Source organism: Carya illinoinensis, chromosome 15 (assembly GCF_018687715.1).
Source record: "Carya illinoinensis cultivar Pawnee chromosome 15, C.illinoinensisPawnee_v1, whole genome shotgun sequence".
In the NCBI taxonomy this organism is placed as follows: domain Eukaryota; kingdom Viridiplantae; phylum Streptophyta; class Magnoliopsida; order Fagales; family Juglandaceae; genus Carya; species Carya illinoinensis.
The window spans coordinates 17034047-17050975 of record NC_056766.1 but is presented as its reverse complement, the minus strand read 5'-3'; the positions used below and the strand labels follow the sequence as shown (position 1 = coordinate 17050975).

At 35.4% G+C, this 16929-nt stretch overlaps 1 protein-coding gene across 1 annotated transcript; it reads right to left on the bottom strand.

The window, feature by feature from the left end:
• Window positions 1-14476: 14476 nt before the first annotated feature.
• Window positions 14477-16537, bottom strand: LOC122296707. The gene is made up of 3 exons (XM_043106508.1): window positions 15903-16537; window positions 14935-15791; window positions 14477-14817 (listed from the first exon to the last, which is right to left on the bottom strand). The coding sequence occupies exons 1-3, from the start codon at window positions 16535-16537 to the stop codon at window positions 14477-14479; spliced, it is 1833 nt and encodes a 610-aa protein (XP_042962442.1).
• Window positions 16538-16929: the final 392 nt, after the last annotated feature.

Genomic DNA, 16929 nt, shown 5'->3' with positions numbered 1-16929 from the left:
TCCATGGTTTGCCCCTATAGGAAATATGTATTAAATAAAACTTGCAGGACTTTTTTCCCACAACCATATTCCATGTAAATCTCATATGTTACATGGAACCATTCTATCACAAAACCTGATCCAATATATGGTAGTCAATGTATATTGATCCCCACAATTCAGTATACATGAGGTGATCGAGATAGCCAACAAAATTAATCAATATTTTTTCACAACCATATAACATAATTCCCATAACATAAATATTTACACCATTCAAGAATGTTCCCATATTCATTGATGGAAATGGAAATACACTAATGTGAACTGTGTGAGAAGAGGGTCAGCAGCATGATTACAACTACTTTAATTACACAACCAGCTAGGAAGGTTTCTTTCTACATGCATAGACTTTCAGGTTCAACTTCCTCCAAATTCAATCTCCTAATAGCTCCATTTCCTTCATTTCTTAGAACTGAGGGGTTGATCTCACCAGTTGACGGAACGCACCAGCTTATATATCCTACTGCCTCTCTATGTCAGAAAATCCCATTGGCTGAATGAAAAAGACCTGAAAAGAGTGCATACATGATGTTATGATTTTTATCAAAGTGCAACTGACTACAACCTAACTTTAACAAAGGACATGAAATCTTGACTATCCAGATAGATTAATTAGTGTTATGATTGGTTATTTACAATCATAACACTAAGGGATGTTTGAATGTAATCCCATGGTAGCTGACAAATGTATAGGATTAAGGGCATGACATTAATTTATCCAACAATGCAAAGCAGAAAATAGAAATATTGGCACCCAATACAAGATTTCTAATTAATGGTCAGGTTATAGCACATTGATATAAATTACCTCCTAACCAAATCCAGATACAATAAGCTACACCACCATTGCAGATGGCATTTATGTAACCACCTGTTTTGTGTTGATATAGTTGACACAACAGTATTGATGAAGTTCGTGTAAATGCCAAATCTGGATCTAGCATATTGAAATTATTTCTGTGCTAATAATTGAATGATCATGGCAATGGTTCTAGGGATAGCATGAAAATCTAATCTTCTGAATTGATTTCTAACTCCAAAGTTAAATCCCACTCATCTTTCCCTATTTGCAACAGTTACCTGTTGACTTTTTTTTTTCTCCCTAATAGGGTGTAACCGGTCCGATTCGGTCCGGTTTTGTACAAAATCTAGGACCGAACCGGTAGGCACCGGTTTTGCATTTTTCAAAACCAATTACGCACCGATTTTTCTCATAAACCGGTATTCCAGTTTTCGGTCCGGTTTTCCGGTTTTAATAAAATATAAATTTTTTATAAAAATTCTGTTTAAAAGAAAAAACTGATTTAAAAAATTATGTTTACCATTTACAAAAATCTGCTATGTAAAAAAATTCTGCTATCAAAAATCTGGTTTATAAAAAAATAAATCTGCTATGTAAAAAATTCTGATATAAAAAATCTGCTTTATAAAAAAAATCTGTTATATAAACAAAATTCACTATATAAAAAACTGCTATAAAATAAAAACTAAAATAAGAAATCTAGTGTAAAAAAAAATCTGTTATAATCCTATATTAGACGATTAATATTAGTATATATATTAGTATTAGTTATAGCTATATAATATATTAGACAATATAATAGTATTAATACTAGACTATTAGTATAGCTATATGTTAGTGTTAGTTTTGATGATTTAGTATAACTATATTAGTATGAGTATAACTATAATCTATATTAGAATATTAGTATTAGTATATATGTGATTATTTTTTATGTGATTAAAAATTATATATAATATAAAATATATTATATATAATATTAATATATAAATAGTACCGGTCCGGTCCGATTCGGTCTGGTCCAAAACTAACCGAAACTGAAACCGGACCGGTTCCGACCGGTTTTTCATTTTTGAAAACCGGTTTCGGACCGAACCGTTCCAAAACCAGCACAACCGGTCAGGTCCGGTTTGGTCCGGGTCGATTTTCCGGTTTGCCGGTTTTTTTTTACACCCCTACTCCCTAATATCCCATATGGCCATTTACAAGTGAATAAGATAACCAGTAATGCCTAATTATGTATATTGAAGAAAACAAATTACAAAACTATGTTCTACACCTTTGCTTCAAGGAACACCATGTCCACATGTTTAAGCAATATGGTATCACAAATACTCAAAACAAAAGTTATCAGCTTCATTTCAATATGAAATAGGGCATGCAGTGGTCCGTGTCCAATGATTTTATATTACAGCTTCAATAACCCAACTTTGCAACCAATCCTAAATAAACTCCTTGTACATTATACTATCAGTTAATGCAAGTATTCCATAAATATTTTCCCAACTGCTTAGGAAAACTAGGGAGTGTTGTACACCTGAAATACTAATTATCTTAATTATCTAGAACTCGTTCACAATCGATAATTAGTACTATTGAAATAGAAATGCTCTTAAGTTCTTCACTTTTTTTATCTTTTGATCTAACTGTTTCAAATCTTGAGAATTGCACACATATCAATTACCTGGCAAACAATATGACTTTATTGTAACCAGACAACTTAAGGTGGTTAACTGACTAAAATTAATGTTAACATCAGTCCCACCTATTAATATTTTCAGCTAATTACTCTTTCATCTCACTAGTCATTTCTTGAGCAGTTTTACTTTAAACAAACATGTGGTCTACCCTGAAGAGCATACAACAACATCATTTAGCTATGAAGTTAATCACATTGACTAAACCAATAAAGGAGGCAAATATTATATACCATCACTGGATCTGGAACTTGTCCAATTATGTTCCAGATTTTTGACATTTCAGCATGGTTGCCATTACTGGAATCTCTAAAATGCGTTCTGTGCATGAATGCCCTGGTGCCATCACAGAAAACTTATGTCTTCTCTAACACGTGAATATGCAAATCCACTGATGCAATATGGTGTATCTCTGCATGGAAAAAATATTTCTATTATAAATTGTACCCACTCAGGTAATGAATATACACCAGCCTTACAATTATAACTACTTCTCAACTGTTATTAAATTGGATACTCACTCATTCTAGTGCCTTACCCTTAGCAAATCCTCTTGACCACCAAAACATCTAGCAACCACTTCCATATTATACTCGGTTATATATTCCCAAAACACAAACTGTCATCACTTATATAACCACCTCCCACCCTTTTTATCAAAACATGACCCCCAACCGAGCCTAGACCATATATCAATACCTTGGGATTTATAGCTGTTGCCATTTACAATAGGGGGAACAAAAAACACAAAAATCTCCATGGCCTTCTTCAAAAAATGATGGACTTATGAGAGATGTTATGCATCTCCTTGAGTCTCTTGTTGAGACTCCCTACTTGTCCCCAACTGTGATGACATAGCCATAATTTGTTTGTCATGTTCAGAAAATTGTTTACGAAGCTCACCCATATCACCCAAAAGTGCTTCTAGTTTACTCTTATACAAGTTTGTGGATTCCTTGTTCATTTCATTCTCCTCGACTATACTTTTAAATGCCTTATTCTTTTTCAAGAACGGGGAGGGCTCATGTATGACTTAGTGGCCCAGCCCTTTTGCATAGCCAGATTTGCAACACCTCCTTGAAAACATCACCAACAGCTTCCTGAACACCCTCTTCAGTTTCTTTCTCATTCAACCTCTCTAGCATCAAATTCTGAAATTTTATGAAATAATACCGTAAAGTTAATGAAAAAAGCAGCCATAACTTGTTCATTATATAAAAAAGAAATCAAAATACAGTGGAACTAACTCACATAATTGTGTTCACTTGCTGCATTAATGAATTTCCCCTTCTTATTTGACCAGTGTGCTTCTTTGTAAAATTCAATCATATTCCGTGCCTCCTCACCCTTCAAATTCAATGATACTTAATTAAGGCTCAACAATTTTTTATCAAAACACATAACAATCACTTTAATAATCAGCTTACCCTCTCTTCCATAAGCCTAACAAAAGATTTTCTCCCACCTGTATGTTTAACCTTCTGTTTTTTCCTATTATTGTTGTTCCTACGAGACTGCTCTTGAAAGAATATCAATATAAATATTGCTATGTTGATACACTTATGTACTCAATCTCCTGAACGTATATATATATAGGAATATTTATATGGAGCCAAAAAAAGTTCATTATATGCATAGTTTATTAGAAGATGGTTTACACACTAGTGGTCCTTATCTTGAATTTGGGGCTTGTCCGCATTTGACGTAACCACTCCCATACATGTGGCTCCAGCTAATGCCCCCTCATGTGAAGCAAATTTCTTTTAGTGCTTTTATAATTCATAGTGGTAAGCATTGTACCTATCAGCTAGTGTGTTTACTACAGCTTCGTGATGGTTCTCTCTAGTCCAATCCAACATGAAATTAGCCTGCATGGACATTGTATCATATCACATCTTCTTGTCATTCAAAAATACAACCTTTTAAATCATAAATAACAAGCAATAGGTATATATATTAAACCCCTACTCTAACACGATTGATGAGCTCGTGCTTCTCCTTGTCATCTACGACACTCCAACTTACATGTCTCATATCCGCATGTACTCTTATAATCCAGCTCACCAGACTGGTGAATATTGTGGTATTCTCGCATGATGGGCCTCTATCCTCATCCTTTATATTTAAAGGGATATTACCTATCTTTCGTAACCTTTCAAATGTTGTACCCTTAGCAGGCCAGCGGCCTCATTTTTTTATAGGTGGAGCTGTAACAACGAAGTTAATAAAACTGTTAGTTAACACAAAAGCATGGCTACCCTATTTAAAGGCTAAAACAGTATGTATAGATACATGTCCAAATAACAATGTTTGAAATTTAACAACCAAACATGTGCTGTTATCCCCCTCAGTTACATCATGTTGTACAATTTGGATGGACTCTTCTACACCCATAGCTAGTACTGCTTCCCGTGAGGCATCAACCCTGGGATCCTCCTCATCTCTTAGGCTCCTTATCGGAGGCACCAAATTTGGAACTTCTATGCCCTCTGTTGTCACTGCTTCAGGTGAGGCATTAATTATGGGATTGATGAAATCTCTTAGTCTCCTTGTTGGAGGCACCAGTTCTGGAGTTTCATCAATTTGGCTTGATACTATGAGTGGATGTCGAGGTCTAATTCTTCCCCTCCAGCCGTTTTTTACATATATCACCATTACTACCTACTATGTATATTCCTATATTAGTGATACAGCAATCAACATGTTTTCTTTGAACATGTTCAAATAACAATTGTTGTCACCACCATATCAAGATGTTACTTTTTTCTAACTTTATCTACTCCTAATTCCCCATCATTAATTGTTCCAAGTAATAGTGGGGATGTTTGAATGTGCCTGAAAATATGCTTCAGTTCCTCAGGTTACAAAATACAAATCATTTAGATGAATTTTTTTCCTTTTTAAATGAATAAAAGTGTTCACCTTTTCTGAAATTTTCTGCAACATAAAGTTCCTAATTTCCCACCTAGCGTAGGTGGAAATCATGACAAGTTGTATTCTGGATAACCGTGATAATGAGATGAGGAATTTCCCTTGCACTCTAGAAATGTTTATGATCACTGGTGCCATCTTATCACATTAAACAAATTTATTACATTGGAGTCAAAGGAAGATCAACCCAGAGACAACATTCCTACATCACAGGTGTAATCACTAACCTGCATGGATATACCAAGAAGTTATATTCTATTTCAACAGGATTTATGAAGTTTGGGTCTCCATTTAATTTTGGAGGACTTATCTAATGTATGCTTTGTAAAAACATACATTTTCTGGACTAAAGTGGTGATGCTTTCACAAAAATAAAAAATAAAAAATAAATAGTTTACTTTAAATGGACTGATTCTAAACACCTCAACACTGTGTATGCTACTCCTGTAATTACCTCACTATTCTTAGCAACATGCTTGAAAAATCATTGCCTTCACCACTAGGACAACAACGACAACAACCCATGTTGTTATTTCATTATGTTCTTCTAATTATTCCTTATATGCAAACCCTGGTATGACCTTTTTTTGGCTCAATGTCTATTAAAGTTGCTACCATATATTAAAAATATTCTCTGAAATCAGAATTCAAATCTAACTCAAAATATATGTTGACCTTGAAAAAGAGGCATATCATCTTGAACATTATATGATTTAACAGAAAAATTATCACATAAAAAAGACTTGGCTTCAATTCATGGAAAGTAAAGATGGAACTTGTGGGATTAAAAATCTGTTTACCTTTTCTTGCCTCTATTGGTTAGTTTGGCAGCAAAATGTTGAGCTATGTGGTGAGAGCAAGGTGAGTTTTCTGTCACTCGCTATTTGTTTGAGAATCCTATGTTTAGTTTTCGCAGCTCACTATAAATCCCACCAGTTGCTTACTTCCTCACCCTACTAGAACCAGAGTACCTTCTCACAATCTGGCCTTTGGAACCCACAAGCAAATGATGTAAATCTAGCTTCTGTCACTTCTTGCTCAGAGACTGGCACGAGGTCAGTACTAACTCTCCAAAGTTAAAATCCTGCCAGTGGAAAGTAATGTTTTACTTTCCCGCGTGCTCCGTTCCTAGGCCATTATTCCAATTATAGCTACTTGTATTGCTTATTTCGGGTAGAAAATGTATTTTAAAAGGGCTGCCCAGTAATAAGATTCTTATTAAAATGTAGTGGTCTCGTATATCTTTTGTTTTAATAGTAGCTGCCAATGTATGCTACACATGTAAAGTATAGGGCTGCCTGAGAACATGCTATATAAAACTAAATATATATATATTTTAACCTAGATGAGATCAGAGATATCATTTCGTGGACCTTGTCACATGCTTATCTTTGTGTTCAAATATTTTGGACAGCATTGGTAAATCAAATATATGTTGATGACATATAGCTGATTTGGCATAAAAAATTATATACAATCTGTTTTGGCCGCCACTTTTCTAACATGTTAAAAAATATATATTGTAGGACCCAATGGCTTTTTTGGCTAGACTTGTCTGTTTTGGACACCACTCTTCTAAAATGTTAAAAAATAAATAACTTTTAAAACCAATGGCAAAAAGATATTCAGTGCCTGTTTTGGACACCACTTTGTTAACATGTTAAAATATCTCATTATTACAAAATGAGAGAACTATATGAGCCATAGTGATGAGGAAATGATATGCTTGTTTAGTCATTCCGTACATGTTGTCTTCATCATGTTAGAGGGTTACAAGAGTCATTATGGTGTGTATTATCCATTCAAAACTACTATTTCTATTATAGAATATTAAATTACCTTGCTGTAATTGTGAACGTTTTGTTCTTGTTTTTTTATTTTATTTTATTTTTTTTTGTGCAGGGTAATTAGTGGTTTAGTTTAGTTGAAATATGCCTCGGGGGAAGAAATCTCAACTTCAGACTTTTAGGGACCATGGAATTGACGAATGGGCTAAGTATCTACAATAAACTTGCTAAGGTAGCAAGTTTGACATTTTAATTGAATGAAGTGTACATTTCGTTTATCATGGCACCTGTTGTTGGGTGTTATAAACAACATGATATCTTAACATAATGTTAAAAACACAGCCACTGAATTGGGAATGTTTCAATGTAATTTATATTAAGTGGTTCACATCTGGATAGTTAGTCACTTATCCATTGTGGCCTTTGGACATTGTATTTCTGAATGCCTGATTTTTACCATATCCATTCCAGGCCCTTGAAGCTCGATTCTCAAAATCACTATCGATAAACTTACAAATTTTATTTACGCCTTTATCTAAAATGTCCGATACCACACCCTTTTAGCTCGATTTATCCTTCCATTCCGTTCTATAATTACCCGCATAGAATAATGATTTCTTAACATGTCCATTTCACGATCTTGCAACCAGCTTATAGTCAGTTCAAAATATTCTATTTGCATTGGTTTAGGCCTTTTTTTAACATGTCCATTTCACGCCCTTTATGGACTACTCTATCAGTCCAAAATACTAAACCAAATACTTTTTTATGCTTTATGCCTTCGTTTACCTTATCCCCCTTTCATGCCTTTTTAGCGCAATTTATCAGTGCAAATCACACTAGTCATGATACCATAACGCTTAAACTTAAATTTTCAGCCAAATGTTACACACTTCTACTTTTAAATTTGGACCACATTATTTACATTTCCATATTTATATTCCACTCCATTAACATACTTGGTTTCATTGTAAGACAATGGTGGAAAATTATTTTCACCATTGTCTTATAAGAGACCTGGACTTTATTCCTAAATACCATGTGTGTCAAACCTTTCATATAGTATGTAAAATATATGAATATTTTACCACCATCACTCTTCCCTACCTAGACTTTCCATCTTCCAAAGTTTCCTCTTTTAAGTGTACAATTGGGAATATTAAATTTATCCATTAATGTGTCTTTGATTTAATACTACAGAACCATTGTTGATTGGTTGAATCTTTCTTATGTACAGAGGCCTTGGGCTAAATATTTATGTTGCATGCAGCAATATGCATGCATTACATGAATGAGATGACAATGCTTGCATTAAAGGCTAAAATGCTTCCTGTATATAAATATGTTTCCCAACCCATGTAATTGCTACATGGTCACAATGAAATCTGCAAGGCTGGTAATTGTATGGACATTGGGTCTGAAAATGTTGGACAGTGTAGTAATTTAAATTGAAAGCAGCTCATCACTTTGAATTTGTGTAGATTTGAATGTGACTTTAACCAACTCTGCTCCAGACAAACCACTACTCTATTTAGGCATCTGTGTAATATTTATATGAACTATTTCATTTCATTGAGTAAGATGGGACAATAAATTCTTGCTTTAACGGCCTAATCAAAGAATTATCAGCAGTGGATTCATCAATCCAAGTGAAAAGAAATTCTGGACAGTTTAGAAGGGAGTGACTGCTTATGAGACTCAACTCCCATTTGCATGCGTGTACCACATTAAAAAAAAAAAAAAAAAAAAAAAAAAAAAAAAAAAAAAAAAAAAACCTTAATGTCATCCAATTCTTCCACACGTATTTGAAAAACCAACACTATATAAACATATTATTCTATGTGACTAATTTCTGAAATTTTTTGTTGCTTTGAATAAAGTTTTTTCCTGTCAATGTTACCCCTTCTATGGACTGTGCTGGGTATTAGTAACATTGGTAGATAATTCATTATGATTAAATGTTTGCGGGAGTAACTTCCTCAGATACAGGTTCCCAAGCAAATTATCACCTTTACTTATTAATCTTCTAAGGAGGGGCTATCCCCTGCTATTAAATTCTTTGTGTGGAGAGCATGCAGTGAAGCACTCCCCACCTGTGCTAACTTGAAAAGGAGGAAAGTTATGGAAGACCCTTTATGTCCAATCTATTTGGGTCCTTCTAGTGCAACAACTAGACCAAGATGAAATGCAGGAGATGGCTGCAACCTTGAAGGGGATATAGAGGAGAAGAAATGAATTTCTGCATGGCAAAGGGTTCTGGAAATACACTAGTATATCCCAAACATCAAGAAATGAAGTTTGTCCTTCCATGAGGCAAACCAGACCCAACTAACTGATCAACAGCAGAGAATTCAGAAAGAAACTAAGTGGCAAAAACCAGTAGCAAGCTATTATAAAGCAAATTGGGATGTGACTTTGAGAGTGGAATTAGGGATAATGGGTTTGGGAGTAATCATTAGAGATCATAATGGAAGAGTCAATGGACAAGCCTACATGCGTGTAGAGAGGCAAACAATAAACTTCACATGCCTTAGCTAAATCAGCACTCAATTTCTCTGTAGACCTATATGATATTGAAGAGTGCCCTATATGCATTTAGTCAATTGTAGCTACTGAGATGTTATAAACTTGGTTCATTAATGAGATTAGGTTTTCCTTTAAAAAAAAAAAGAAACCTTGGAGGGGCTATCCACACTCAGCAATCTTAAGAAGAGAAACTATTTGAATTGGAGGAGAAATCTTGTTTTCCAATTCAACCACAAGAAATTGTTCTACATGCATTAATTTTCTACACAGAAAATTTCAAATCACCAACCAATAACCTTTTCTTGGGAGTCCACCACCAATGGGTTTCTTAAAGCTGGATGTAGATGGAGATAAGAGGTAGATGATCGGGAATCTACTGTACTTTTCTATTTATTGAGGAGCTTACATCTTAGTACCTTGAATTTGGACCATACCTTTTGTTCCATTAATTTGAATGTATGGTGATGGTAGATGAATTTAAATAAACTGCGTAATTCTTTTTATGCAACTGGCAAATGAAGCAACATTCACTTCAACTAGTTGCTTTGAACTTTATAGGCATGTTATATTTCAAATGTCATGCGTTCGACTAACAAGAAACATTCAGAATATGAAATAGACGGATCTATGGATAACCACACTATGTTTCCTCATTGCAAGTCAAAGTAAAGAAAGCATACAGACTGGACCACTGTTTCATCTATGTTATGCCTTCACATGGTCTTCCATGAAGGCAGGATATGATCATCGTCATTGACAAACCTCACGCGCTATCTGCAAACAGAGTAAATTAAAACGTGTTTAGGCACCAATATAAACCCAAACATAACATTCATCCCTCATGATGGTACAATGAAGGGCTTTAATAGAATAACAAAAAGCATCATCAGCAAAGAATCCACTTGTCCTCATTTGCATGTATGGTGGGAAAAAAAAAAATGTTACAATTTAAAAGCCTCAGTAGCCTTGTAGAACAAAAACAAATAATGGTATTTGTCTATAGATACCATTATCAATAAAATAGGATTAAATAAACCATCTTTGGAAAATGTATAATAATGTTATTGAGGTTTTCAATCTGTACCATCACAATCCACAACATTTGTGTTATACTTCTACAAACAAACTTTAAGGGCTTCATCATCAATACAATCATCATCGTCACTTTCTCTAGACAAATGTTCAGGTGACAGGGTAGACGGATCAACCGGAAATTGGTTTGAATTTTCTCGGGTTAGTGGATTGAGCATCCCCAGGCTAGTTTCATTAACAGAACCATACTTCCTTTCCTCAATGTCACTCTCGTCTTCTGTTTCAATGCTAGCATCGGACTCATCACGATGATCATCAGCATCATCATGCAAGTCCGAGGTATTGTGGTGAATATTGTAAACATTCCTATTGGTTATCTTGTGTACTGCGTGCCAACTTCTTCCCCAATTCGAGTCCTTGATGTAAAATACTTGCAACGTTTGGCATGCAAGGGTGAAAGGCTCATCTTTATACCATTGCTAGTTGGTATTAATACTCGTGAAGTGCTCCCCAACATGTATGCCCCTTTTTGTATTGCAATGTCCCACCAATCACATTCAAACATGAAACACTTATACCAACCCATATAGCGTAATTCTATGATGTCTTGCAACACACCATAAAAGTCAATAGGCAAACCTTGATGTTCGCCATGAACAACAACCCCAATGTTTTGGGTGCGGCGATGCCCTTTGAACTACTTCTTGTGAAACTGAATTCCATTCATTATACAGCAGGCATATGATGCGACAAGTGGATCTGGACCACATGCTAATGCAAATATGTCATCGCTCACAGCGAGGGGAGTAAAGCTGAGCACCGACAGAGCGGAGTCGGTATCTGGGTCCTCCAACTCCGACTCTGACTTTGTCGGAGGCCGAGTCCGACCTCCGACTCCGGCTCCGAATGCTATATGCTCCGCTCCGGCTCCGACTCCGACTTGTCGGAGCGGAGTCGGGACAGAGTCGGTGAGACCGTGGGAGGGCAGTGGGCACTGTGCGATGACCCAGATCTGCGACGGCGTGGGGACTCGGGGCGACGGCCGACGGGGACTGCCGAGTGCCGACTGGGGCACCTGAAAACAGAGCTTCAAATAAAGATAACCGGAAAGGTAAAAAAAAAAATAATAATAAGCACACTGAGACATGAACACAATCTCTTCAAATATATCAACATCTATTCAGATCTACAGGGGAAGAAAACCAACAACCAAAATAAAAAGGTTTTTAAAAAAATATACATTAACTCAGATCTATGGAAGAAAAAAACAAACAAAAGAGAAAAAGAACAGAGAAAAGGAGACTGGAAGAAAAAAAAATAATCGATTGAAAAGAAAAAAAAAAGTTAACAATGTGTAGACGAATTGCCGCACGATTTTCTCTTCATAACCTCTATCTCTTCTCCCTCAAGGCATGGCTCTCTGTTACAGTCGATGGTTTGAGAAGTAAGAAAGGCTGAGTCTTGGAGCTGGAGGATTCGGGAAGGAACAAGACGAAATAGATGAAGAATTTGGTCTGAAGTCTTTTGGTCAAAAAGGTTAAAGTGAAGTGCAGTTTGATCTTAGTCGTTGGATCATGCACTGGGAAGTGGGAAAAAAGTTGGAAGTCACACGTGGAGCACTAGTCTTATCTTATGTAGTTGAAATTACTATTAAGTCCATTATAATTTACTTTATCAGCATTGATATTTGTAATGTTTATTATATCTTTTTAAATAATGCAAAAGGTTCCGCTCCCATCGTTGGCCTTTTTATTTATTTATTTTAAAATTTTTTTATTTCGTGATTAAAGAAACATTTTTTAATAATATTGTGAATATTTAAAAAAAATTAAGGATGATAAAAAAAATACATATAATAAAAGGACTAAAAAAATACATTAAAACCACTAACGGTAGCTCCTAGTGGCTATAGCGTTGTCTATCATTTTAATAGTTGTCATCATCCCATTGGTTGATAGTTATATTTGTATATATTTGTAATACATTTAATACATAGTTATAGACTATAGTAATTTAGTTATAGTGATTTAGTATATAACTATAACTTATAGTAAGTGGGTAATGTAAATTAACTATATAAGGTATAGTTATATAAAATATATATGATTAATGCATAAAAAATACATACTATAGTAACTATATATTATATAAGCCCTCAATATATATAGTATATATATAATCTATAATTATATATAATATAACTATATATTATATATTGACTTATAGTAAATTAGTAATGTAAAATATAAAATAAGGTATAGTAACTTATATAGTAACTATATTAACTTATATAGTAACTTATAATAAATTAGTAACGTAAATTAACTATATAAGGTATAGTAACTTATAGTGTAACTATATTAACTTATAGTAACTTATAGTAAATTAGTAATGTAAATCAACTATATAAGGTATAGTAACTTATAGTATAACTATACTAACTATATTAACTTATAGTAACTTATAATAAATTAGTAATGTAAATTAACTTATAGTAACTATATTAACTTATATTATTCATTATAATGTTTATACATTATTATTTATTAGATGTTAATATATTGAAAACACATATTTTTATAAAATATGCATAATATCGGAGTTGGAGTCGGAGTGGAAGTCGGAGTCAGAGTCGGATGGGAAGTCGGAGTCGGAGGATGAGTCGGAGTCGGATTCGGTGTGTCGGAGGCGGATCGGAGCGGAGTCGGAGTCGGAACACCTCCACCTCCGACTTCGACTCTGACTCCGACTTTTCAGTGGGAAAAAACTCCAACTCTGACTCCGACTTGTCGGAGTCGGAGCGGAGTCGGATTTGGAGTCGGATTTTCGGATTTCTGCTCAGCCCTAGAGGGGAGTCATTGCATGCAACTCGGCAATCTAGCATGGATATTTGATTTATCAATAACAGTATTATAGAAAGTCGAAATTACTATAAAGAGATATTCCTAAATATGAAAAAGAGAAATCTTACGCGTGTTCTGAACCACGTTGGGAATTGAATTTGGTGCCTATGCTCAAAGTTACTTGGATTCTCTTCTTTCATCTTGTTATGGTGATCCCTACAAATATATAAAAACCATTAATTAAAAGATTATCCACTGACAAATACACAATATATTTGAGGCTGAAATGGACAATGAGAGTGGACTTACTCTAGATAGTCCTCAATCTCCGAACAATTATTAAGGATGTATCAAGTAGCCTTGGCCAACATAGCGTTGAGTAATTTTGCCATTCTTGCTGCCCCTAGTGGGCGCACCTTTTGGGAGAAAACCAATAAACTTGGCTCTACGGAGCTTTGTCCAACTGTGTCAATGTTCCGTTTCTCTCGATTATGTCTAGTCTCGATATCATTAAGGTACATAGAGCAAAATGTCAGGAACTCGACATGCAAATATGCTTCTGCAATTGAGCCTTCTGGACGAGCTCTGTTGCGGACATACCGTTTGAACTTACCCATCTACCTCTCGAAAGGGTACATCCATCTGTATTGGACAGGTCCTGTTAGCAAAGCCCCATCTGGCAGATGAATAGTGAGATGCACCATGATATTGAAAAATGCAGGTGGAAATATCATTTCCAGTTTGCAAAGAATGATGGGTATGTTAGCTTGAAGCCAATTCAACACTGTTATGTCTTGTGTTCGTGAACATAATTCTTCAAAAAACGAACACAACTCTATTAAATATCGATGCATAATGTAGGTACCCACCAATAACAACCGGCAACAAATATTGCATGAAGATATGAAAATCATGGCTCTTCATTCCCATTATTTTTCCATCAGTAACGTTGACACACCGAACAATATTTGAGACAAAGCCATCAGGAAATTTAACTTCTGCCAAGCGTGCACAAAAACTCTTTTGCTCATTTACGTTTAACATATAACAAGCAAGGCTCATAGAAGTTTGATTACCATTATGTTGTAAATGTAATTCTTTTCTTAGTCCAAGATCTTCCAAATCCCTACGTGCATTAGTGGTGTCCTTACTTTTACCTTCAATATTCATCAAGGTTTCCAAAACATTATCACAAATATTTTTCTCAATATGCATAACGTCTAAGTTAGGTCACAATCCCAAGTCTAACCAGTATGGAAGTTCAAAGAAGATACTCTTTTTTATCCAATTAAGTTCATTGGGTATACGTTTTCTCTTCTTTGCCGATTTACCAAACTGCACATTTGAGACCTCATGTAATTGCTCCATTAAAGCTTGTCCCTCCACCATTTTCGATTGGAGACAGTGTTCCTCCTTACCATTAAAAGCTGACTTTTTCCTTCTCCAATTGTGATCTGGCGCCAACCACCTACGATAGCCCATATAACAATGTTTTCGGCCATGCACAAGCCACAGTGAATCTATCTCAGTGGTACATGTAGGGCATGCCAACTTACCCTTCGTGCTCCAACCAAAAAGGTTAGCATATGCAGGAAAGTTATTAATGGTCCAAAGTAAAACTGCCCTTAACTGAAACAATTCTCGTAAGTATGCGTCATATGTATGAATTCCCTCTTCCCATAATTCTGTCAACTCATCTATTAGGGGACGCAAGAACACGTCAATATCATTTCCCGGAGCCTTTGGTCTAGGGATTAATAATGACATCATTAGGTATGGATCTTTCATGCATAACCAAGGGGGCAAGTTGGAAGGCAAAAGTAGCACTAGCCAAATGCTATACGGTTTGCTCATATTATTGAATGGGTTGAACCCATCACTTGCTAGACCAAGTCTGACATTACGAGGATCCTGGGCAAACCAAGCATGTTTGTTATCAAAGTCTTTCCATACCCTAGAATCAGCAGGATGTCTCATGAAGTTGGGATTGTCAACATGCTCTTCTATATGCCATCTCATGGATTGGGCAGTCTTCTTTGACATAAATAGCCTTTGCAATTGCGGCTTCAAAGGGAAATATCGGAGGACTTTTTGGGGTATCCTATGTTGGTTAGCTGGCATTGAGGCCCACCTAGATGCATTATATTTAGGGCACTCATCTTTATCAGCATGCTCTTTCCAAAACAAGGCACAATCATTTAGGCATACATGTATTTTTGTGTAACTAAATCCCAAACCCTACTGTAAGCAGTGAGCATCGTGGAATGAGGCCGAAAATAGTGCATGAGGAAAAGCTGTTTGCAAAAGCTTTATAATCATGTCAAAAGACTTCACAATCCAACTACCAACTGTCTTTATGTGAAACAACTTGACTATGATTGATAGCTTTGAGAAGTATGTGTAGCTTGGATAAAGTGGCTTTCTTGCATTTTCTAGCAACAATTCGAAGGTAGGTTGTATCGAATCATCAGTGGTGTGTTGTGAAGGCCCTTCATCTAAATTCAATTCTGTTCCACCAGAATTATCCATAAAGGATCCCACACGGATGTCATCTAACATCTCATCAACATCATTAATGTAGTCATTGTAGTTATAGGCATGAGGAACTTCTTCCTCTGAATCTGTGGCTTCAAGTAAAATTTCCTCATTGCCATGGAATACCCATGCCATATAAGATGTATCAATACCTAAGATGAACAAGTGATCCTGAACCATTGCAATGGGATGGAATGTTCGATTTCGGCATCTCCTACATGGACACCTAATGCAATCTCTACCAGGTGCACAGGCCTTCGCCACATCTATGAATTGTTTAACGCCATCAGCATATTCGCTGGAATGCAATCTATATTTAATATGCATCCAAGCCTTATCCATCTGGTTGAGTGACAAGCAATTGTACAAGTTAACAAGGATATGAGGAAATTCTTGTTACACTATGGACATAATGAAAGTTTGTAATGGTTTATTGCGAAACTAGTTGAAGGAAAGCAGCAATAGTAACGAAAGAAAAAAGTTGTTTCAAATGAACAGGATTGATCGACAACATTGTATGGATTTATAACTACCATCGCTTGTTATTGAAGGTGGGCTTAAACCTTCATAGTTGAACACTGTTGACATATCATAGGGTTATTTGAAAGGGCGGTGTCATAGCACCTAGTAAGTAGTGTTATGATTTTAGGGTGTCATTATTCTCGATGAAATGCCCTATGCTCTAGATCCCACTATTTCCCTATTAGTAAGAATAAATTAACTTGGTCAATTTA